Raw genomic sequence first — 27173 nt, 5'->3', positions numbered from 1 at the left:
GTTCCTGGGAAAAAAAGATATTGGACTAATTCAAAAGTAGAAAGTTGAGGTTTAAATTATGTCGAGGGAGGTTTACTAAACCGTTTTTCTTTACACAGTAATAAATCTTTATGCAGTTACGATAAAACGAGTAGCTCTTCGCGAATTTTCGATTTTCATAGCATTAGTAGTCAGTTTAAATGCATATGCTGGCGCGCTGCAGTAAATATTTTCTACGGTACATAAACCAACGTCAGTCATAAAATATCCCAGTTCACAGATTAAATAACTTAATTTGATAAACCTTTTTCTTTTTAAAACTGGCTCGTAAAATACGGAACGTAAAATTTTGCGCGCCATTAAAAAAATAATCTTCCATTTTCGAATAAACTGACGTTTAAAAGGCAAAGGTTTTTGCGCAGCGTTTATCCGTGAAATAGCCTCTCTGGACCTCTTACCTCCTTTATTGGTTCCCACACTCATATTTTTTTATAGAAATGCTTGCGGCTATTTAAAAATAATTCTTCGGAGCGAAGTCGGGAAAGTTGCATATTACGTGTTTTAATGAAAAATTTTGTTTGACTTTCCTTCCGTTTTTCAGTTAGCCTCGATTTTGTACTTTTTGTTTAATTAAAAGTATTTGATTAACTATGAGTTTGGTTTGAAACATTGTGTTGATGTATTGTGCGAAATATTTTTTATGAGGGAAAAAAATAAGTCATAATTAAAGGTTTTTCATTTTCCAAGACTACTTACCTGCTAATGTGTTTATATTCTAATATAATTTAAAATCTACGTGCAAATGTGTTTCAATAAAAAAGTCGTAACGTGTCTTATCGCTTTCGGCACGCATTTGTACTTTTTTGATGCTTTTATTTAAAATAACAATGTTTTCCGGTGTAAATACTACTTAAAACACGCGATCCTATTAAAATGAAACAAAATGATATAAATCTCTTTTGTATAGTCTTAATAATTTTATGAATTAATATTTAAATTCACATCGTGAAGTAATTATAAACTCTAACACCACGGCATAGAGTTTACATTTCTCCGTGCTGGAAGAAACAAATTATAGAACATTTTAAAATCGCGTTCGAAATGTCAAAAGTTCAAAGAGTGTTAGAAACTTTTTGGTAATGGAAGCCTATTAAAATTGGCGCGAAAGGTTTATGAAGCTGTATTTGTTTACAGATTGAGTTTATTAAAAAGTTCTTGTTTTTTTAAATCTGTAATTGGATAATATTGGAGATTTAGGGCGGGATAAAATAATAAAAGCTTCTACTATGCATTAATTTATTGTTAATGAATATTCCATAACATTCTCGTACATAACATAACAAACAAGCAATAAATATTGTCAAAAATATAATAATAACATTTTAGGTCTTAAAAGTAAGTATTAAATAAACATTATTTCAAATAAATATGGCGATAAATAAAGAATATATATAAGACCTTTTATTAAAAAGAGTTTTAGTTACATCAAAGTGATTTCGTAAAAAAAAATTAAAGCTTGCAAAGACAAAATAATCGAATAAGTACATGAAAGTTCCAAATGAATCTAAGGAAGGAGGTAAGTTAGTAAAAGAAGGGCAACAAAACAGAGAAAAAGCAAACAAAATTATAAGAGACAGTAAGCGAGATTTACAGCGATTAATTAAACAAAATGTCGGAAGACCTAGATTAATTATTATTATAATCCTTATCTAAGAATCGGTATATAAGCTCATTAATTTCAGACAATTGCGACGTTTATCCGAGTAAAATTTTATAGAAATTAAGATATTTTCCTAAACAATAAATTATTTTTCTTACTTTCGATAATTTCGTTACCCTTGGATCAATTTACCCATATTATGAAGCTCAAAAGCGTTGGAAAACACCAAAAAGGTATTACTATTTTTTTTATTTTTTTATGTTAACCGTCGCAAAAGGCCAGTATCTTTTTCCAAATTCAAAACTCACGACCATGACTCAACCTCCTTCTCATACATTTTAGTATAAAGTCTATCAGGGTCGTATTTGTCGACTGCTTGCTTCCAATATTCAGGCTCATGCTTGATCAGGTGTTTCATCACCTTTTTGATGCCTTTGCGTTGACGGGCGGTGCATTTGGAACAGCCAGTCTTGAGGCCGTCGGAAATGTAATCTGTTGAGAAAATAATGATTAAATTAGAACAGATATGAATAGGATTAAAATTGGAACGTTCACACGAAGAAACAATGAAAATCCTTGACTCCATTGTGGTCCCTTATTTGCATGGAGCTGGTTTGACTGTTGATATCAATAGCTCAATCCTTATTAATATTATAAGTGCCAAAATACTCAGTCCGTCTCCCTTCATTTTGCGGCTTCTAAACCAGAACTACTGAACCGGTTTAAATTAGATACACAGACAGTCTAAATTTAGTGTCAATTTTAGGGCGGCTAGATGTTCTACACCACCCTTCGTGGTAGTCCTAATGTTTTATTCATTCCTTTACATGAGTCAACTACGGCCTACTTATAGACCTAAAACTATATACAAAAGCATGAATCTTAGACCCAAAACCTCACTCACATTTAAGATCCCTCCCCTCAGCGGTGCAAGGACCTTTATCGAGAGCACACTTCATGTACCCGTTCAGCAGTCTCTTGTTACCCAGCACCTCATCCAAGTTCATGTTATCATACTTGTTGGGGTACTCCTCGGCGTATGCGCAGACCAGGGCAATGGCCATAGCTATGAGAATGAACTTCATACTGGAATAAATGGGGAAGGATCAGTGATTAGTGAAGTGCTTTATTAGGTGTTTTGCCTGATTACTGACGAAGCTAGTTCAAGCTATAAAAAGCCAGTCAACATTGAACCTTATGTTTTAGAAGTAAAGTTTAAAATCTGTTCAAGATAACTGACAGATTGTAGTACATTGAGGTGCTGACGTACTACATTTTTTTTTCAAAGAAAGTTGAAAATCTATTAAAGAAATTTGATGGATTTTAATTTCTTGATGTGCTGGCATATACCTATATGTAGTTGTTAATTTTTTTTCAAAGACAAGATTTGTTGATTTTGTCGTTAAAATAGTCCTATGAAATAAGATTTCACTACATAGTATAAAACCAAATTCTCCCTTCTTTGATCTGTCTATACGATCGCGAGACACTCAAGGACTACTCTACAAATTTTCGACAGTCTCTTTTGAACACACTCATAACGCGATATGTAGGTTCATTTAGTGTACATTGACTTCTTAATATTTCTACAACTACACAAGCTATTTTCATAAACTTTGCATACACCCAAGAGGACTTTACTTATAAATGATCCCAACCAACTGATGTCTCATTACTAACACCTGCCGTTAGCTCTAAGTCTGAAATGCAATTTGTGATTTCTAGCAAAATTATGTCCCAGTCTAGACAGGATGATGGTACCTTTATAAGTAAACAGCTGCTCTTTATACTCTTCATATAAGAAAACGTGTTTCTTGTAGAACATTTTGTTAAAGTTATGTACTTGTCAGTTAAGTATGTAGTTACTTAGTGTTGCCTGCGGTTTCAGTCGATTGTTAAAGGATTTTTTTTCCGCACTTGGACATATGGTTGCGTATTAAGTTATTCTGTTGTGTACCTACAGGTAAATTCTATTAAACCCGAGTAGGTAACAAAAATCCAAACCAAACTTTCCTTTTTTTTTTAGGTACTACTTAGTGTGATTGTTTGTAATAAGTTTTTATTTTTGTTTACAGGTAAGTTTCATTCGTGTAGATGACGATTCTCATGTAAGAAGGTCACGTAAGTATGTAATTATTTACATAATATAAAGCTCCTTTGTAGAGTAAATTCACATAAGCTTACAAGATTTTTTGAAACACGATGTAACTATCCATAGTAAACTATAAGAATACATATAAAAGGCGACATACGGGAAACAGTTCATGTATTTTTTTAAATATAATGTTTAAAACTTCCAACTCTATATCCTAAAACATGAAAAAACATTTATCGTTCATCATAATGTACTTGTACAAAACGTTTAACGTCACCCAGGTGTAGCACAGCGATATGAAATACTGACAACTTTTTAAATAAAAAGTTTTAATGGCCAAATATAATCTGTATTCACTGTCAGCAAAATATCATGTTTGGTGTACAGCTTTTTACCCGACTTTTTAATGTTACGTATTCTACAGTAGATAATAATTCTTCGCACTGATGATATCTCCTCTGAAGTTAAAGGTAACTTCCATTATTTTCAGTTCACGTCAAATATCTATGCATCTCCGAAGATACGTCCTAAAGTCTTCACGATGTTAATTACCTATTTAAAAACAAAAGACCACTGCTAATGGGCTAGGCGTCGAATGGTTAACTTCAGAGAGGAAACGTTATTTGGTAGAATGATCCTTTGTATATTCTGTTCATTAGAAAGACACGTTTTACAAACACGTAAATAACTGCGAGAAAAAATATCGCAAAAATAATTAATAGTAGACATTTACAGCATAGCTTACAAAAAAATAGAGCATCTGAAGCCTTGCTAAGTATTATTTAGTACGACGATATAAATAAATAGCATTTGCTGTCGCTAAAGAATATAACATAAATCACTCACTTTATAACCACGGAACTTTTCCAACTACACTTTTCAAAATCACTTCAATCCAATAGAACCGATAAAGAACTGTGAACAATGATTAGTTCATCATCAATTTATAGTAGCCATTATCCTTATACCATCTCCTTGTAACAAACTTATTTATAATGGCCACCAATCACTTTAATTATTAGCTAATTATTATGCTGTCGTCATTCATTAGTATTAAGAATTGCAATGGGGGAATTTCTTTTCAATTTCACCTAATTTTGAAGTGATTTGGCTAATTGTTTTGTAGAAATTGATTAATTTTAAGTTTCTGGTGAGTTGACTTCTTCCGAGCCTTTTTCCCAACTATGTTGGGGTCGGCTTCCAGTCTAATTAGACGTATATTTTACGATATATAAAATACGTAGGTAAGTATTAAAACAAGTCAAATTCACATCAATTTTGGTTTGGTCCTCTGAAAGGTAAACTTACCTAAACGTAAAAGAAAGAAAAACACATTTTAAGAGTTGTTCATACCTTTAAAACTATTGAATTAAATTATTTTTCACACTACCATTTGACTCATCTCAAACTACCAATCTTTGAAATAACCTGACTCACTTATCATCATCATCATCATCCGCCTGTCCTTATCCCAATTTTATTTGGGGTCGGCGCAGCATGTTTTCTCCTTCCATACTCTTCTATCTGCCGTCGTCTCTCTCATATAACCTGACTCACTCATCAACTATTTTAAAACCTTGGAATCTCTCGGGCCCTTGGAGCGCTTAAAGGAATACATTTCACAATAATAATTCTTAGTACTTACAACCTAGGCACGACATAGAATTAACCGAACAAAACGCCCTGATTTACAGTTTTTTTATAAGGTAAAAAGTGACCCAAGCAATTAAAGGTAAATAAAACTGGCTTCTAAAACGATATTGCATGTAACCTTCACTTGACCTTGGTGGAACAGCGGATAACATTATCATAACAATGGTTTATTAACATTTTACCTTTGTATTGTACTTATGACTGAGTTGTTTTAATTATTCTCGTCATTTTGCTATGATATTGTACTATTTGTGGATACAAATACAAATAAGGTGCATTAGAATCTGGGGATTTACGGGCTAATTAATTTAAAATAACTACACTCAAGTCACCATCATAAATCTACCTTTTCCCAAATGTCGGCTTCCAGTCTAACCGAATGCAGCTGAGTACCAGTGTTCTACAAGGAGCGTCTGTCGACCTGATCTCTGATCTGAACCCAGTCATCTAGGCAGCCCAATGTCCTTGAAAAGACTGTTTGTCAGAATTTTTGGCTTCTGACTATCTGTGACTGCACTCAAGTAACAATGATTACAAGAATATACCTAGATATTGTTTAATTTCCACTCAAAAAAAATTCATCAAATTCAGGCAAAACTTAGTCCGCGAGTCGATCGACTGTCCGAAGCATCGTATCTACTATTCATTCCTAAAATATCAATGCAACTTTATTATACAATTAATGAATTAGAAATGACATGTCAGTTTTAGAAAAAGAATATAGGTACACATTCAAGATCACCACAATCTTTCAACATGTTGTAAAACAAAAGAATGTATAATACATCTATGCACTGATTTCAAATCACACCCAATCTACTTTCGATACGTAACAGCGTAAATCCTGGCAAACAAGCAAAGAAAATACTAAGCTTCACTACCAGTCTGTGTACAAACAAATATCTTTACTTATTCCCTCTATTTTACAGCGTGTTCAGTAAATACGAGCTCGAGGAACCGGGGTTACTTCTCACCCCGGGTGGCGAATACCCCGTCACCGTATCATGGAGAACAAAATGACTAGCAGAGGTGCCATAACGGAGGGCTGCGGGTTTTTCGAAAGAGATACCGCGGCCCTGGTACATAAAAGGCCTACGACAGTTTTTAGTCAGTAAGAGTCTGACACTCCCTCACCCCTGCTAACCCACAGCGGTGGCATAACGGAAAAAGGTGGCATAACGGAAAATCGCCTAAGAAAATAGCGCGCCAAAATGCGGGAGTGCAGAGGACGAAGAACGTTAGTGTCTTCGCCCTTATACGCCTTCTTTGAACCCGACAATTTTTCGTAATGGCACAAATCGTTGACAGAGGTCTTAAAGAACCCAAACGCCTCGTTAGTTCACTCGCGCCGTACGAATTTGATCTAGAAGAAGGCGCCTGACCTATCTGCATTATGGTATCTCCGCTCATCCCTTACTCCGTGTCCTTTATAAATTCCGAACTATATTTTAATAATGTATATTCAGAGCCACCCCTGGTGCGATGTGTCATTTGTTTTAGCTGAAGTAGGTAGTTTAAAATTCCGTTTAAAAGTGTAAACTGTGTAATATTTTTGCGAAGTGCTGCGTTCGCTTTATCGTCGCTTCTGTCAGCAGACTAACAGTATACTACCAGGGGATTTCATTTAAGAGTACCTGGTTTATGTACTCAGTTAACTAGGTATATACTATTAAATATAGTATGTGTGTAGCTCAAACGTATCAGAATTGCTGTGACAACGAAGCCGAAAAACAAATGCAAAGCGCAAACCAAACAAAAAGGCGATTATCACACTGCCCCGCATGATGCAGCGTAGTGCGTGGATGCGTTTTTTTCTGTTGTATGGAAATATCTCCGTTTGTATGGAAAACACGCATAGTCCAACACACTGAAAATGCATCCACGCGCGTTCATGCGGATCACGCACATACATGCGGAGAAACACGCACCCCCGCGCGTAGGTGCGGGGCGAAACGCAAGGTATGGCACACTGATCCCGCAGTGACGCGCGTGATTTTGAATGGGCATGATGTGTATATTTGAAAATGGAACACGATGAGAGCCGCTGTGCGTGAATCTACAAAACGCACCTACGCGCGTGAGTGCGTGAAAAACCCGCACGATGATGCAGATCTGCACTCCCGCAAGAACGCGCGTAGGTGCGTCGACACGCAAGATGCAGCGTGATGCGGGGCAGTGTGAAGATCACCAAAGATCCCGTTATCCTTTTACACCCTTTATAATGACCAGGTACAAACACCATACAATTAAAAAAAGCAAAACAATTAAGCTATCAGGGTTGCCTCTCATGCAAGCACCAAAGCAAAAGTTATGATTGATGTGGCTTTAAAAAGCCCCGAGTTGATGCGTGGTAGCGACAACCCCTTAATTATAAGTAAGTTACAACATAATTAGCGGGACCAACCCTTTATCTCGCCTCGCAAGTCTGTTTCTAATTTAGGAAAGCCGCAGAGTAATTACTGCAGCTTTTCTGGGCAATGTGGTTTTATAGTACCTTAGTGAAATATGAGGTGCACCGTATTGTGGGCCACTCTACAAAGTTTTTTTTTTATATATAAGGACTATTGAAGAGAAAATGCGGTAAAGCAATTATTTCGAAACAACTATCATCCAGTACTGATTTCACATAGGAACATAAAATATTGTCTTCTACGGTTAGTCAAAATTCTCATGAATACTTCAGAGAATTCATGAGCATACCAAAAATAATAGATATCTACTATCTTTTCGTAAAGTTTTGACATACAATTCCGTTAGCTTTCACTACTTATTTCATTTCTACGGAACACTAAAAATACTCGGACCACGGACATCCAACAAATCGGAACCTATCTTCAGAACAATGCCATTACGAACACCGAGTACAAAGGTTTGCAATAAAAATGGCCGCTATAAAAATGTTGGCAAATAGTTGTGACCAACAGATGTGCTCGAAGTTTGCGCAAACAGTTTGGTTAGCTTTGTTTCATATTTATGTGCTTAGTATTTTATGCTTTACGTAATAGTGTCATATTGTACCACTGATATTATCCCTTCTAAAAGTAAAAATACTAGCGTATTATTTTAGCGTATTAGCGATTAGTTGCTTGACGTACAACTCTTGCACTCAGATGCATCTGATAAGACCTGAAAGCCGACTCCAGTATAGTTGGGAAAAGGCTAGGCATATCATGCTTATTTGAATTAGTGGATTGAAGTAAAGTTTGAGACATACTCTAAGAGCGCTTTTTCAAAAGATTTCATTGAAACATAATAAAGACCTAGCAAAACGTGGGTTTTATAGTCTAAAACGCTTCATAAAATGTTATGCAAATTACGTGTATTACCGAAAAAGTTTCAGTTATTTTAAGATAACGAATACTGTTACCTATTTGAATAAAATAATATAGAAATAATACTCTTGCCTATTACTGAAAAAATGTACATACTTTCAATAAGGAGAACACTTCTTCATGTCATCATGTTGTTCCCAAGTATTCAGTCATCTAAATGGCAAATTACAAACTTATTAAACAAATGAATGATTTCAACTAATTCCTTCAGTCATTTCAACAATATTTTGACCATATTTACTTTGGCCTTTTGAAATCTTATCTTGATACCTTTAATTACTCTATAGGTGCCACCCACACGGCATCAAAAAGTTGGTCTACCTCTAAAACCTATTTGAAGTGTTAATTTAACTTTTTGAAAAGGTCAAGTGTCTAGTACTTCGTTAATTGACCTGTCTTTAAATATTCTGTTCTGTTTATTATTAATGTTTATCAGAAAAGGTGATCTCTAAAATATCCCTTTTAAAAGGTATGCTATATTCACAAGTAACTATGTCTTCCTGTCTTCTACTCTTTGATAGAAGGAATGAAAAGCATTGAGGGGAAATCTGATAGAAAAAAAGGTAAAATAGTTCCTGCGGCACGTAGTTGCGAATTTCCAACTGAATAAAGCAATGACAGATTAAGATTCTTAAAAATATCTATTAATAAATGATCTATCCATTGTTTTGCCATTGGAGATTGAATTTTGAAACTAGCTCCAAATAAATTAAGACTCATTCCGTAACCACGAAGCAACGCACGCCTTCATTCAACATTCTTTTGTTATCAAACCCATGTGAAGGTTTTCAGGCAGACTAAATAATGCAGAAGGGTTAAATCGTTCATGAACATGTCCTATACCCGGGTTGTAATTTATTAAGGAGATACCTGTTGAGGGACATGACTTCCGTCCCAACAACTCACTGGGGAACGGTGAAAGGTAGGCGTTTTTGGAGCACCTGTTTTTTTAAACGTTTGGTTAAAATAACAGGATAGTTGCAGAAACGAACAAACTTTCTTTGTACATATGAGTGTTGATTATTATTTAGTAAGACATAGACAAGAGGGGAAAGGGTCGTCCAAGGTATAGCTACATCAAGCAAATTAAAGAGAAGGTGAATGTTGTGACGTATAAGGAAGTTCAGGAGTTGGCGCTAGATAGGCGTAAATGGAATAAGCTGCACCGACTAGAGCTGGGCTCTTAAATTGATGAATGAATGAAGTCATAGTGTAGTGATAAGGGGTCCTTTATATGGGAAATCATCAAATGACTCGCTCAGGTATCAGACTTTGACCGAGTAAGTAAAATCCAGTTTTCTTTCTTCTGGAGCGTCTTGTATTCCAGGTTCACGACAATTCTTTCAAAAATCCAAGTTGGAGAGGTCTTACAAGGCATGCTGAGGTCAACAAAGACTTGATTAATTTTCAAACCCCTTTTGAACAGTTTTGCATCTGTCAGTATTCTGTACTTACCATACAATTTGTAGCAAATATTTCTCATTAACTTCATTACTTGGTGCGTATTATGATTTTGTCGGTTCCACGAACAGCCTGACTGATTCAATTCCGTCGTAATTTCGCTCTGAGGGCCGACGAACGGAGAGCCTTTATTCAATTTGATGTGCTTGAGTATGTGCAAGTGTTGTCAACTTGGAAATAATAAGTGGCTTACATATGTTCGTAGATATACTTAAATCTTGAAAGTTATGTCGTGGTGACCTTGTGGGTAAAGAACCAACCTCTCGAGTATGAGGGTATGGGTTCGATTCCAGGTCAGGCAAGTACCTTATGAACTCCCCATATGTACTTCCTTATATACTTCCATTATGTACTCTCCTTATGTACTCCCCTTATGTACTCCCCTTATGTACTCCCCTTATGTACTTCCTTATGTACTCCCCTTATATACTTCCGTATTTACTTTATTATTTACTCCGTTTATGTACTCCCCTTATGCACTTCCTTATGTACTTCCATTATATACTCTCCGTATGTACTTCCATTATGTACTTCCTTATGTACTTTTGCGATTCCAATTATTTTCGATTTAGAAAACAATAATGATACCAAATTGTTTTTTCTGAACATCGAATTAAGGAAAAATCTGCCGAATCATGCGCATGAGTGAACAACGCTTGTTTTAATGGTTTCTTGTCTTTGAGGATTTACAAAATAAAATTGTTTTCCGTGTGTTTTCTTGCCCAATGAATTGACGATCCAATTTCATTTTGTTTTTCTTGTCTTTGTTATTCTCAGATTATAGGTAGTCCTGTCTTTATCCTCTTTCTTCCTCATTGATACATTTTTAGATATATTTTAGATTTTTTATTTATTCAACGCAATAAAACGTGAATAGAATGTGAATGATAAATTTCGTGGCCAAGACAGAGACATGCCAAATTTGGGACCAATTACTTAACTGCATGTCATATTTTTTTGGAAAATATACAATTTTGATTTGATTTGCTTGTTTTTCGACAAGAATCTTCTTACTCCATGTTAATCTGGGAAACAAATGTCAAATTATCCTTATCACCACCGAGAAGATTGAAAAAGTTTTAATGACCCAAGTTCCAAACCATTAAAATAAACTAGCCCCTTAGATTTTTATCTATAGCCAATACCAATTTACGGCCAATTGCATTGTCTAGACTTGGGACGACGAAAAACTTTTCAAAATTGGAGTCCAAACTTTTTTAAAGGCATCGCATCTTTGGATCAAGTTCAGGTCTTTCTTTTCTTGAAGTTTGCGAATGGTCGAAGTTTGGAAATATTTTATACTAATGATTTGGGGTTAAGGACCCCATTTAAGAACTTGATGACGCACGTGAGAGTGAAGCAGCTACACAGATAATATGAGTTTGAGTAACTTTTAAATGTGGAGTGGCTCGTGTGTCATAATTTATAAGTTTAAGAATGGCATATGTGTCTGGCAGCGGTGATCAATGATCGTATCGACTTCGCTTATGCTAAGAAACTTTTTTCAAATTGTTAATAACTTGCCGAAAAATTATAAAGAAAGAAATTCTTATACAACACGACGCATATAGACACAACACTAATACTTGTTTATCGGAATTTATTTATGTATATTGTGAAGAGGTTTTTCCATAATAAATTGGACGGATAATAGCCTGGCTTGTAGTACTTATTTAAATAGGTAACCGATCATTTAATATGAGAAGAAAATGTACAAATTGCATTTCTTTTGAAAACAAACTATCGTTTGCTACCGATCCAATAAGTGTTTACGAACGATACCAACTTTAATAAATATTGAAAACGCTTCGCAATATTCCTTCCTCGGATTTGAACTTAGCGTTCAACTGTAAACTTATTTTAATACTTTCCTTTTTAGGGTTCCGTAGCCAAAATGGCAAAAACGGAACCCTTATAGTTTCGTCATGTCCGTCTGTCCGTCTGTCCGTCTGTCACAGCCGATTTACTCGGAAACTATAAGTACTACAGTGATGAAATTTGATGGGAATATGTGTTGTATGAACCGCTACAAAAATATGACACTAAATAGTAAAAAAAAGAATTGGGGGTGGGGCCCCCCATACATGTAACTGAGGGATGAAATTTTTTTTTTCGATGTACATACCCGTGTGGGGTATCAATGGAAAGGTCTTTTAAAATGATATAAAGTTTTCTAAAAAACATTTTTCTTAAAGTGAACGGTTTTTGAGATATCAGCTCTCAAAGTCGTAAAAAGTATGTCCCCCCCCCTCTATTTTTATAACTACGGGGTATAAAATTCTAAAAAAAATAGAGGTGATGCATGCTAATTAACTCTTTCAACGATTTTTGGTTTGATCAAAGTATCTCTTATAGTTTTTGAGATAGGTTGATTTAACTGTAATTTACGGAACCCTTCGTGCACGAGTCCGACTCGCACTTGGCCGGTTTTTGATTACAAGTTTTAAATTAATTTACGATATAATAGTGAAGCTTTTGAATTTTAATCTTTTTGTTTAGAAAGCTTGTAATTTATAAAGTCTGACAAGTAGTCTTACCAAGGGGTGTCAGGTTGCCCAGGTAAAGGTCGAGGAGATCAGATATAAAGTCAGTCCATATCTAGACACACGGCAGTGTGTCCGCCAAGTTCGAGCAAAAAAAGCGACACACCGGCCGTGGGTTATATTACACGAACCATTTCGGGCCAAATTCGACCCCCCTGTAACTCAAAATCTATTTTATTTACGCATATCAAATTTCTAGTATCTGTTGAGACCCCCTCACTCATCTAAAATACAAAATTTCATTAATATACCTATTGTAGGTCTTGAGATATTGACGTCAGAAAATCGCTATTTTTACTATACACTCACTGACTGATTCACTGATTCACTGATTCACTGATTCACTGACTCACTCATCAAAAACCTAGACCACTTCCAATGGTCGTATTGACTTGAAAGGAGATGGCCAAAAAAACACCCAGAGTCGACAGGAACTTCATATGTATGATTGGATTCAGTATAATTTGTAGATTTTAAAAAGTATTTCAAATCATCTAAAAACCATGGGGTTCTCTTTTTATAACGTTTTTTCGATCAAGATTTTAGTTCACAAAAAAGTTTACTTTTACTGTTTGATGTTCATAAGAAGTTGAATGCAGACTTGTGATTGGACCGTTTTGCATTGCTAAGTTATTTGTTATATTTGACAATGTCACATGGCGCGATTTTCAAAGACAATTTCTGAAAAAACGTTTCATAGCCAGTTGTGAAGGTTGCATGTAACTGCGAAACCTCTCCAAGTAGGTAAGGTCGGTGTTAATCGTATCTGGAGTGGTTAAATACAAGACCTTTTAATCACCAGGCCAACTCTGAAACTATGGGTTTATTACTATGGCTTGTATAATGTTAGTTTACTTTGCTTTTTTATGTTCCTTGATGTTAATAATCTTTAAAATAAACATAAATTCAACATAACCTATTTTGTGAAAATATGATATAGCTCCTATACCCCATGGAATTCAGGCTGGATTTTTTGGCACGATCAAAGGTCTATCATAAGGAACCTATTGGTAACCATTTCATTGCTGTCGATTCTGGGTTTTTTTTCTATGAAAATTTGGCCATCTCCTTTGGCATGGAGGTAGGTCTTTGTGTCAAGGTAAAGGAAAAAATCTGAAAATGGCCAAGTGATGATTACTTGGCAACTTTTAATAGAAAATTAAATACTTGATTCATTGCGTTTAGTAGGTTTATAACAAGGTGTATGAAAACTTGCCAAGTAACATCATTAAAAAGTAACTATTTTTAACTGAGGTATGTGTATGGAACTTGGTACTTATTCAGATCTCAATTCTTTTATAGGCGAAGCATTCCCATATTATCGAACTTGGCAGTCTTTCACATTTTTGTTTTGGGTGGGATACTGTAATACACTGGTATTTATTATCTGCATCCGATTAGAAAACATAGGGAAAAGGCTAGGCAGACGATGAGTTTAGAACTTTTCAAGTATGTACTTATATTTTATTCTTATGTATTGTTTTGTTTGAAATCTCATGTACTCATTGTAGAAGAGCCAAAGTAAATAAATAAATATTATGAATATTTTTTAGAGATTTAATATTTTAGTCATTTGGTTGTCTTTACCAAAACTTGAGATGCACTTGACTTTAGAACAAAGGAATGAAATGTTCATAATAAGATGGCAGCCGATGCCCGAAGCAGTGCTACATAAAAACCGGCCAAGTGCGAATTGGACTCGCGCGTGAAAGGTTCCTTACGTAATGCTACTAAAACTGCTTAAATCTTTGTTGTATGGGCGTCCCCTGAAAATGTTCATTTAAATCTAATTATTATGTTCAGTATTATTTGTAATATCGGCAACAAAAATACAACCTCTGTGATAATTTAGACTGTTTAACCATCACGGTTCATGAGATACAACCTATAATAGTGTCAGTTGCGTGTAGAGTGAATTCTTAGTAGTAGGTAAGTTAACGTTTTCCCTTTCGGTATGGAACCCTAAAAAAACCTTATTCTTTCTCCGGGGTCGTTTGTATTTGGATTTTGAGCGCACACTCCATTTGCTGCCCAGTCGCAAAGATTTTTCTCCTTGAGAGAATTCTCAGGTAAACTCAAGTGATTTGTTAGTTCGATGCAGAGAACACAGAGGTGGGTATAAAGGTTCTTTTTTATATTGTTTTCTTGTGTTTAAGACAGGTTTGAAGAGGTTTTTCTGTTTATAAAGCACCTACTTGAAATGTTTGAAAGAAAATAGTTTCAGCGAGGGTTTCCTTTGTTTTATTTCATTGCGAAAAAATGGGATTGAATTTACATTTTCTCAGCATCATTGTCATATACATAGACAGAAGATATATGCCGATATTTTTTGCAGGTAACCAACCTACATATTTTATAAAAATAGGTTGATAATCCTGTAAAAATATTTGACCTTGCTTAATAAAATTTCTATACCAACAGCACGGGCCCCCAAAATGTACCACCACCGTAAACAAGCTTAGGGATCTAATTTTGGACCTCATCAAAGTATAACGCGGGTTTGGCCACACCTTAGCTTATATATTTCAACCCCTGAGAACCGACCTTAAAACAAAAATCACGCACACGACTAAACACTTTTCACTATACCATTGCTGGGATAAGCAACAAGAGGCAGAGGTAGTGTGAACAAAACAAGCAATGGATTTCAAAATGGGAATAAAGTCGTTGTTTTCAAGCGTTTCATAATGAACAGGCTTGTTCAACATGGGCGCTCATTTGATTCAATATTCAGTGATGTAATTAAAACAAAATTGACTGCGTGACTTGCGAGTGGGGCCTGTTTGACTCGTAAACTGAGGAATTTGTGTGCCTAAATATGCGGTAGTTTTGGGCGCTTTTAGTTTTAGTTTTAGCGCCATCTTGTTTTTGTAGGGTTGCGGTGTACAAGTTTTACGCTTAGTTGGTTTTAATAATATTTTTGAGTAAGTGATACAAATTATGTTTATGCTAGATTTCGCTAGTGGTTTTACATGCGTCCAGTGCGCAATAGGATAAATGTAGCTGAAAATTAGTGCATATTAGTGCATATATTAGCATGTGTCTCGGACAAAGACTTTGGTTACATATTTTATTGTCCCGGTTGAACTTTTTGCTGCACCCAGTAAAAACACCCTGTATCATCATGAGAGTGTAGCTTCCAAACAGCAAAATAATGTTTCAATTAGTTTCATCACATCTGGAGCATTAAGGTACAAAATATAAATGCTAAGTCTTATAACAATTTAGTATAAGGTCAAGAAACTACATCAGCATACAAACTAGCACTGAAAGGGTAAGGTACGACACCACCTGTTACTCTAAGCGTTGAGACTTGGGGCTTAGCGTCGCGACGGACTGACAACCACTTACACTATCTTGATGAAATGTTCTAAGGTATTATGTTATTTTTGGCATTAGAAAAGATAAAATATATTAAATTAGTGATATTACAATGTGGTACGGTTAAAATTCACATCAGAGTAATATTAACTGTGTGAGTTTGGATGTTTATTACTCTTTTTCGCCAAAACTACGCAACGCATTTTGACAAAACTTTAGAAAAGTATCGGTAATACATTTATTATGGTGCGAGAGGAAATGTTCTCTGCATGCGAGTGAAAACGGAAAAGCAAAATCCTAATTATAAATAATGTTCGAGTTATATTATAAATACACATTATAAAACTGAACTGATTTAAATAAAATTAGGTAGAGAGATAGGGAGGTGATTTTACTGCTTTTTAGATGCATGTGAAAATTGACAACCAAGACAATTCATGGCTATAAAAAGGACCAATCTTTTATTCTAAACATAGTCGAAGTCTGTATATCTTTTGGGAGCGCCATAAACTTGGAATCCATGAATACAAAGTCTGAGGACATCAATCCTGTATTTTAAGGAAAAGTCGGGTACTTTGCTTTGGCAACGATCAATTGGCTTGGAGGGTACTTTTATTGGTATTTTGGGGAACATAGAGAAGAGCAGTATTTTTCTATTGTTGTAAGGAGTAGGTATGTTGGTCCATAATAAGAACAGTGATAGATAGATTCTCGGATTTAGAAATTTCAGTGTGTGAGCATGTAATATAAATATACAATGAGCATAAGACTAATGATGAGATTTAGAGAGTATCAAAACAGATTTTGTGTTTTGAAACAGTATTTAAAAATAAAAACGGCTGAAATAAAATGGAACTCAACGTCAGCACTAATTCGTTTGGTTCATACGACTATGCACGTAAAGTAACACTTTTCAAAGTTAATCTTTTCTTAAAAACTGTTAACGTATTTATATCAAGAACATCTGTATAACCTTTATAAACTTTAACATTTCTTCTAACAAAGGTCCAAAAAGTGCCAAGTTTCGAGCAAGTTTTGTTCTCACTTTATTAAAGAAAACACTTTTTCTGAACTAAAGTTTGTTCAGTAGTCTTTGATATCTCAGCGTTTATGTCACGACGTCTTGTTTTTTTGAAGTTTCTTGTGATATTTTGCTATTTTTGTATCATCAGTATCTACGAAAAATGATGGAGGTATTTCTTTGGAACTAGCTTTTTCGACTGACCATTTAACTATGATGTATGAGGTTTCCTTTACGACCTACTAAAATCATTTTTTTTCGTAACTGCTTAACAAAGGCCCATGAGAAAGTGACTGCTTAAAAGAGGCTAGAGTTACGCTTCTAAGGAATTAGTTTTCAATTTGCCAACATACATACATGCACTTACAATAAAAAGAAAAACAAACTATAATTGGAATCTGCAAATATTCCTAGTATTGCAGAAAATTCTAGAGCTAATTGCCATCATTAAAAGTAAGTGCCAATAGAGTTAGCAGTAAATAAAATGAGCGGTATATGGCTGTGCTGCGGTAGCATTGTAACTCGTAAAGCCTGGGATACCTCACCTGCATGACTCTAGTGCGTAGAGATTTGTGTGTACTAGATGTGGTAATGTAGAACGAATAGGGCGCTAATGAACGCTTCCATGTTATAGTAAAGTCGCAGATGTTTGTGTAATGTTAAGCGGTTTTAAAAGATATCACAAAAGATAAACAAAACACAAAGATGCAAAATGAAAACGTATTTTTAGCACCCTTTTTTGGTAGATGGGAAATCACTACGTATTTTCTCTCGCTGTGACTGTAAAGGAAGGCATTATCAGACTTTTATTGACTAAAACCCACCCATGTTCCTTGAGTTCTTCGCTTACTAACTCTTACGAACTCACACCACTTTCCCTTCAATCGAGCATTCCGAAAAAGTTTGACACAAGTCCTAAAGACATTGTTCCCAAAAAACCTAAAGTTAATTGTTTAAGCAGAGTCTCATCTAGAATTTTCTAGCATTCCATTCTGACCCAATTCCCGTGGCCTGGCGGGACATTTGTCAGGCTAATGCAAATGCCAGTACCGGGATGAGGCGACTTAATAAAATATTAATGGACCACGCATTAGATGACTGTGGTGTTCTGCTCTTAAGATCTGAAAGACGGTGAACAATGGAAGATATAAGGGAGGGGTGAACGGTGAGGGGAGGGATGAGTCAGCAATTTTGAGGCTCGTGTCTTGTGGGAAGTTCAGGATGAACCAAGGTTTTAATAGCTAAGTTTGTTTTTGTTAAGGGAGCTGAAAGTTTGTGGTAATTAAAATGGTTTTTATTTGCATTTATAAATAAATATTCAATAATAAATCAATTACATTCTAATTGAAAGCTGTATCATTTTATGTGGTCTATAAACTTCTACACCACCGATCATTTTTACATTCTTCTCTTCCTAGAACAGGTGTTACATTTCAAACCATATCTTTTTCGACTTTGTTCCACGTTTCACCGTTGCTCCTCAGATATTCGCATTCGAACACTCGAAGACAGCGTGGCTTCATATTAAAATAGTTCAGATTTTGAACCAACTTTATGCGAAGTTAGATCATTTGAGATAAAGGCGGTGGCTACTAAATTCTAAACGGCCAGTCACATAGCATAGATGACATTTTCTTTTTATTTGAGCTAGACTTTTTGATGTCTTTTGTTTCAAATTGATATTTAAATAAAGAAACGCAAATTGAAAAGAAAACGAAACGTTAAAAGCTTTACATGATTTTTTCAAATTGGAATTTAAATAATGAAACGAAATTGAAAAAAAAAACGTAAAACTATATTTAATTTTGTATTTAGAATTTCAATTAGATTGTTTGTGTGACGTAATGAGCAAGTAAAAAGATTATTTTTAAATTTTCCATAAACTACTTATTTATACCAGATGCCAGGTTCAATTAAGAACCAAGCAATTTATTTGTATTCAAACGTTAATTTCAACACTAAAAGGTACCCAAAAACATGTTCTACATCTAAATTACAGTTTGAACACACATTTTAGGTGTAAAAGATTTAAGCTACTCACACTAAATTAGTTTGGCTTGCATGCAAATAAATTTTAATTAGAACATGAACATAAATATGAATGAGAGACTTGGGAATTGAAGTGAAACATAAATTACTTAGTCACTGGCTTAGTTAGAGATTAATTAATTTTTCGTGATTAAAATGTTGTATGCACTGATTTCACAGTCTTTCTGAAAAGTATTTTCTAAACAAGGAGGTATAGTATGGAAAAGAAATATAATGTAGGACCAGACTTCACCAGACGTACAATTATTGCCATCTAACTATAAAAAAAATCATCCGAATTGAGATCCTCCTTCTTTTTGGGAAGTCTTTTGAGAATAAGAAAAATATTTTCTATCTTCTCCAATAAACGAAATAGGCATATTTCAATAGAAATTAACATAGAAGATAGCAACGAGCGCTAAAATAAATAAAACAAGAACTTCCAAACTATTAACCGCCTCTTTTCTTAAAAAGAAAAAAAGTATACTTACTACGTGCTACACGTAGTAAGTACCTATATTTTATCAACATATTACAAAAAAATATTTCCACTCAAATAAGTTTATCCAGACGAATGAAATTAGTATACCTATATATTTTCAGTAACGATTCGAAACGGGAGACATCGCGTTTGCGTTATTCTTACAAAATGAATGATCCTTTATTGTATGACAAATCTTTATTATTTCAACCTGTTGGATTCTGTTTATTTTTATTTCTTTCGTGAGAAAAAAATGGTTTCTAAGGGTTGAGTTATGAAAATTGGTGTTGGTAAAAATGGCGTCTAATTTTGGACTCTGTAGGATATATGAAGGTATAAAGATATAAGTCGTGAATTGGACTTATTTTGTGACGTTTTTGCTACAAATAAATGTATCTAATGTTACTTTGACGACCTCTTTAGTTTCTTTTACATTAGGGAATTTTTGTTACTTTTATGCATAGTCTATAAATATAACACATACTTTTTTATACTCAACAAATGCAGGAATTTCGCCTTTGAAATATTCACAAAATTCATGAATAAAAACGTTCATCTACACTAATTAGATTTATTTTATTTTATTGTTTTTTTTTGTACCCTAAAATCCCCGTAACTATTGAACCGATATGAAAAAGTATTTTCCTGTTGGAAAGCTACACTATTCCCGAGTAACATAAGCTATACTTTTTCCGAGTATGGACAGTAGTTCACCCAGGACGAGGGTAAAACTGCTAGAAGACAGCTAGTCATACATAAAACTGCTAGAAGACAGCTAGTCATACACAAGAAAACTTAGAACATTTTTCATGCGTACGAACTGCAAACGCGAACAAAACGCTTGTGGGCACGTAAAAGCATTTTGTGTTCTCCTGAATATTTGATGTTAACATCAAACAGCCGACTTACCATCACTCATTGTTTATTCAGTCCCCTGCTCATTAGGTCTCAAACCCACCGGTGTGTAACAAATATTCGCAGCTCTTTAAATTGTTAATTTTGTTAAGCCACTTCGCGGGTAACGAGTGAATTGGTTGGTTAACTGTTTGATTAACATATAAGGCATTTTTTTACGCAGTGACTTGTAAACGTGTCGTATCCTCGAAACTTGCGTTCACAAAGTCAATTTTGACCCACCCTAGGGAGTAGGAGACACAAAAAATCTTCTTTTAACATTACCCTGTTATTTTTTCACTCACAGTCTAAACAATATATTTGAAGACCATTGGAAAGGAAAAAATTATAAAATATTATTTTAATAATTACTTATCATCTTTTGTTTCATGCCTCAAAAAATAAACCTACACCCCTGACATTGCGAATAAAGGAGAATCTTCAATTTTATTATGTACCTACCAAACTTTTTGATTAACACAATTCATATGAACAAAGACTCCTGTTAACTGTTCTCAAAAAGGGAGATAATACGAGAAAAACAATGGAAAATTATAATGAAAAACAAGATTTAATAAATTGTTAATTAAAAAAGGGCTTTTTGCAAATAAAAGGTAAAACTTGGACAAAGCGTTATCGGGTCTGGATGCAATGAATTGAAGTGATGAATGGAGTCGTGAAATGGGAACATAAAGCCACGTGCCACGGAGTAAGGAAAGATGAGCAGAGATGCCATAATGCAGGTAGGCCAGGCGTTTTCTTATAGGTCAAATGCCCGCCGTGCGGCATGAACAAAACGATCAGGTATGAGAGATTATGAGAACTAACGAAGCGTTTGGGTTCTTTGAGACATCTGTCAAAGATTTTTGGTATTACAAAGAATGGTCGGGTCGGAAAGGGCGGAGACAGTGCGGCGTTCCTCGTCGCCAGTATACGTATATTTTGGCGCGATATTTTCTTACTAAAAGATTACAAGAATAACAAAGAAATTAATGTTAGTATGACCCCAAAAGTTTTGGGAACAGGGCAGGAAAAAAAGATGACTTTCTTAGGAGGTTTTTCGTTATGGCATCTCTGCTATTCATTTTTCTTCCAAGCCGCGTACCCACTGGCCCGTAACACCCGTAACGTGTGAAATACTGGCTCGTTCCACCCTGGAATTAATTGCGATAGTTAGATTATGGATACAGAGAAGTTCTAGAAACTTCGTCTGTCTGTGTGGGCGTTATTAGTCTGTAGTACTGAAATTCCTTCCAAGATGTTACCTAATATGTTCTGTATTAATATTAAGTACGGCTTAAAATTATGAGCCTTGCAAGTCGTAAAAGGAAACCCCTGCGGCTTCCTTGGTAGTAAAACTTTGGCATTGTATAATATTAACTAAGTTTAAAAAAAAACTATTTGAACCTAAGGCATTTTCAATAAATATCTTTCTATTTTAAACATATTTTTAGATCCAGTAGGAATTTTTCAGGGGTGAAATGGCTAGAAAAAAAGCGCCAATCACAAACAGAGAGACCTAAGCCGTCATACACCACTACTCTCAATAATGCAATAAGCATTTTTCACGAGTCGCCGAGGCAAGAGAAAATTTAACAAACTATTTTCGAAATATAGGAAACTATTAATTAATCTTGCAGCTACCGTCCGTCTTCGTTCGACGTATGATTCTGATTGATGCAGCCTAACGAGTGATCGCCCGGGGTATCAGATACCGAAGCCAAATTGTTATTTAGTAAATGCACCTGAATATTGAAAGGTCAGGTATTGTGGTATTTTATGCTGAATTGCAGTGCAGGTGGGTTAGTGATTGCTTTTCTTGAAACTCTCCTAGGTTACCGATTATGGAAAATATTTAGTTTATTATAGCTTGAAAGTAAAATGTGCTGTAAATTCTCATATTTTACCTAACATTCAAGTCATTATGCTATTTTGCACTTCTTCTTCCCAGTAAAAACACATAGGAAGTCGTGAAGGGCGGGCGTTTGGGGGCTGTCTTTTGTAAATTTGATGTTCAAAAAGTGCTGATTTTCAGCCCACTTTGAATGAATGACTTTTGATTCATTTTGATTATATAAAACATTTGAAATAGGTACCTATAAGTATTTTTTTTTGTCATAGTTACGTGTCTCTTATTGCGTGATACACATGCTTCATGTGGCCAAATTAGTTATGTCATAAAGTCAAAAACATGACGCACCCAATTAAAAAATTCAACGAGAATATTTTTTTATTTCTCCAGAGAGATTTCTCACTAAATATTTGAAGATAAATAACCGTCCAGTAGATTGAATCTAATAGTTGAAAAATTGTTAATAACAACTTCAGAAGTAATGGAGTGTTTTTGAAAGCTTCAATTTAGATTGGTAATAATTTTTCGTCGATAAACTACGAAAAAGTTGAGATAACATAAAATGGAGTGGTGGGCGGGTTATAGGACTGAAAAATAAAATCACCCACATTTTTTACGCTTGATAGCATCACCTTTGTGTGGGAATATACAAGACCCTAATGTGTGGTAAAAAAATAGGTTTTATACGCTTTATGTTGTTAATCACATGTGGTAACTTATAACTATGCCATAGTTTTACTAATATCGGCTTAACCCTAACGACCACTACTTTCCAATGCGCATCCCCAGCGCGGTGAGCATATGAACAAATCCAATGGGCTTTGATGATGACGATATTATGACGCACATATTATTTATTATAAAAGAAAATCGAAGGACCTTTGGCAGTTTCCTAAAGCAAAACTTGTTAGGCTTTGATAAGTTGTCTTCATAATATAGCTTTTGAAGAAAATTACATTCCCCTGATCCATCACGGCTGAGCGCAAGGTGCAGTCTAAACCGCTTTGTGTTGCAATTTTAAAGCGAATAAAGCGAAACAACACTTCTTATCGGTAAAGCCTCCACTAAGATTTTAAGCTGCAAGTCTTTGTTTGTGTAGACTTTCATTTGTTCGCAGGTAAATAAATCTTTAAGCACCTTTGTCTGCTTTTGAATGTTGGGAAATTTCGAAAAGACTACATTCACAGAAGGCTATATTATTTCGAAGTTTGATAAGCTACTTTGTTTAACCAGTAAGTTAAAAAAAATCTTGCAATGCTTAGTCTAATTATTTCTACAGAGTACTGATAGCCCGTTTAAGTCTGTACCTACATGTTCTGGGTTAAACAGTGATGTATATTACAAGTTTGAAAATTTCACATGGCGTGGCAACCTTTTCCCCTAGGTACAAACAACGTTGCAGTCACGACCCAAAGACAAGGTCAAAGTCAAAGTCAAAGTCAAAGTCAAAAGTCAAAATCATTTATTAAAATAGGCTAATACGATTAGCACTTCATTTTACAAGAATGACAGCACCCCCAAAACGCCCCCCTTTCACCACTTCCTAGTGTTATGGCTGAAAGAAGAAGCGGTGAAGAACAAACTTCCCAGCAACACTATTATTCGAAGGTCTAAACTTGTTAGTAGACTTTTAGGCTTCTGACCTCTTCCTACAAATTAGTATGGAAACTGTAGGTATCAACAATAGGTCCCCATTTTGTAAAAGATCTGCGTTTCATGAACAGCAAAGCTTAACTTTACAAATAAATCATTTAGACTGGCTAACATAAAGTCCTAAATGAATGAAAAAATATGATACCAGTTGTTCGCGATAAAAACTGCTACAATTTTGGCTGTATTTTCAGAGACAGTTTTATGTTACAATTCTCGTGGAAAAACTACTATTATTTTTATGCTCGACTATGGAGTTTGAGTTACGCTGTGGGGCAAAAATGCTTAAAATCATTGTACATAATAAACATAACATAAAAATGTGTGTTATATATGTAGTTTTGTACAAGCATATAATAATATCTATATTTTGACGTAATACGACCCTCTGCACAGCATTCAAGCTTTCCAACCACTGAACTAAACAACAAATCGACAAGTAAAAGGTAGCTTCATGACATAAAATAACTTTCGCAATAAGTTCCGAGATTACCCCCAACTTTACCTCTATAAATCACATTCAACCCCTATCGTTTATAATATACCATCCTCACTAACACTTACAAATACCTTCAAACCTATAAGCCGCCTAACTTGTCCCAAACAAGTCAAAATTCACTGAAAGCCGATACGTCACCCGACAGAAACGATGTTACCCCACCTAACTGTTGCGTTAAGTCGGGGCCGCCCCACCCACTAACTCACCCCGTCTATATTACCATACGAAAGTTCCCTGCACGATCTTTGCATATTTTCTTTGCATACCGGTCAAAAGAAAATGTGAATGCAGTGTTCCTTTTTTAAATAAAAATTGGGTTGAATTTTTTGACGTTTGCTAACTGGCACAATACACAACACCCATTGTGATCTCGATTAAATTTTTAATTTTATTCTTTTTAGAAAAAAGGATTTGCTGTTAAATACTCTTAATTGGTTTAACTGTCCACGTCAGTCTTTCAGGATCGGGCTCAGTAAGTTTAATTGGATTTTGGATTTTCAGTTTGCAGAATTTTAACGTTTTGTTCAGCGTTCAAATTGTTCCTCGAAGTAATTAAAATGAAAAAAGCGGTGGCTTAATTATTTTGTAGCCTGCATGAAATCACTATGAAGTATCAGTAAATATAGGTATGTTGTGTTTGTAGCATCCATCCTATATTTCTTTTGGAATATGAAATCAGCAAAGTTCCTATATTACAGTTATATTCAGTTACACGAATTCCGCTATGGACAATGACTACACGTCCAAACATGTTACATTCGCAGTTTTGAAATCGCCGCGAGTTCAAAACAGCGAATGTAGCACTGACTGTCCATCAAAATGTCGGCCTTAGCTTATGACATCAAGTTATGAACGCAATAAATTCCAATTGCTTTAAAAGCTTTTGAAACCGTCAATAAAATGTTATAAAAAGAGTTTTATTTCTGTTTATTTGTAACTCGTTTGCGTTCGTGTAAAAGGTTTGTTCAATCAATGTTACGTACGTATGAATGGGTATATTGGGCTTGTTTTAAATGGACAGCACGCTGTGTAGGATATACATACATAGGTAGGTTTATTTACCTGGCTTAACACGGCTGAGCTATGTACGTAACAACTGATACAAAAATAATGTAGGTAAATAATGTATTCTTTGACGGATCTGCTCGAAGAGATTTCTATGTACAGAAATAAGCAGCAACTATGTACTATTTTATTTTATTACTTCTTCTGTAATGTATGTATGTTTGTACTGTGTACCTACATAAATAGTTGAGTAAATAAATGGATGTACCCATTTTGTATCTTTTAACCAGCTACGGAATATCTATGCTTTAGAGCTTACCTCAGAACATTCAATAGTAATATCCTAAAATACCAAAACCTAATACAAAGCGAAATAAATGACCAGCCAAACATTCAGAGGGCGTACAATTTTAGGTTGAAATTAGTCATATTTTCAGCCAAACGAGCCTTTAAGAGATTGTGTGGGTGCCGCTGACTCCGTCCAAAGGGTGACGGATAGCGGTCCCCGAGATAAACCCTACTGAAATAAAGGAATGGAGGTTTTAGAAGCTGACGAAGGAGATTTTATTCGGCAAGAAATATTTATGCAGTTCTTTTTGTTTTGTTTAAATTTCGAAGTTGCTTTAAATTGTTTGGTGCAGGCTTGGATGTGAGGCGGCCAGTCTTTTCAAATTGATATTACTGTTTCATTATTGTCGCTGGTCAAATAAAGGTTATGACATTAGTAGTAAAATATAAGCTTGTCAGTGTAGTATTTCAGTAAGTATATACAGGCTACTGCCTATGTTACTGCCCTATTAAGCTTAGTATAGTTGTGAAATAGTCACGGTCATTAATCCTTAGAATACTAAAATGTCATCATACTTTGTATGCTAAAATTGTGTATTGTATTATGTTAATTTGTCCGAAAAATAGGGCTTCAAGCAATACACAACAGAACAAAATTTTAAACAAGATTTATTTTGCAAGGTCACTTATTTAAAATCAGCGACCCAATTAAATTGGACATTGCAAAATAAATGGGTTATTATTCATTAAAACAGACAATCTACTTTGGCATAAACCCATCGGGACAAACGCTGACTAATTTATATGTATCCCCAACGCTGAAGATAAAATTGAAATGTTCGCATTTTATAAAGATACTAGCTTCTGCCAGCGGTTCACCCGTATCCTTTGGGAACTTCTGCACAAACCCGGATAAAAAGTAGCATATAAGCCTTCTTCGATAAATGGAATATCTAATAAGTAGGTACTCAAAGAATTTTTCAAATCGGGTCAGTAGCTCCTGTGATTAGCGCCTTCACGCAAACAAACAGGCAAAAAACTTTAGATTTTTATTATTAATTCAGGTTCCGGACAGTAAATTAAAGTTTTTATGCCAGTAAGGACAATGGTTCCCTTTCAATTGTTTGTCGGAATTGTTTGTGTGAATGGCACATTAAAGCGCCGTGTCACTTCGCTGTCAAATTAACTGGCAATTCATTAAATGTTTCGTTTATAAAACCAAGGAATGTGCTTTTAAACATAAATTAAACTACCAACTTTTACATCAAGACCCTCTTTAAAGAATCTCAACTTAAAAGCGCTACAAAAGCTTTAGCTTTAGTTGCAAATACAAAAACGTTTCATAGTTTTTCATACAAAAGTTGGTCGTACAAACTTTAGTACCGCGATTTAAGCGCAAACAAAAACTGAA

The 27173-nt window shown here is 34.9% G+C and overlaps 2 protein-coding genes across 2 annotated transcripts in view; one reads left to right on the top strand and one right to left on the bottom strand.

The window, feature by feature from the left end:
* Positions 1-27173, top strand: part of Trpm (Transient receptor potential cation channel, subfamily M) — a 234964-nt gene that overhangs the window by 90606 nt on the left and 117185 nt on the right.
* On the bottom strand, positions 1436-4641 carry LOC135117889 (ejaculatory bulb-specific protein 3-like). The gene is made up of 3 exons (XM_064038310.1): positions 4581-4641; positions 2544-2725; positions 1436-2131 (listed from the first exon to the last, which is right to left on the bottom strand). Exons 2-3 carry the CDS (start codon positions 2722-2724, stop codon positions 1944-1946), a joined length of 369 nt encoding a protein of 122 aa, XP_063894380.1. The 5' UTR covers position 2725; positions 4581-4641; the 3' UTR covers positions 1436-1943.

This window comes from Helicoverpa armigera, chromosome 15 (genome assembly GCF_030705265.1).
Source record: "Helicoverpa armigera isolate CAAS_96S chromosome 15, ASM3070526v1, whole genome shotgun sequence".
Lineage (NCBI taxonomy): Eukaryota > Metazoa > Arthropoda > Insecta > Lepidoptera > Noctuidae > Helicoverpa > Helicoverpa armigera.
Note: the sequence above shows the minus strand (reverse complement) of the source record. Positions and strands in the feature narration are given on the sequence as shown.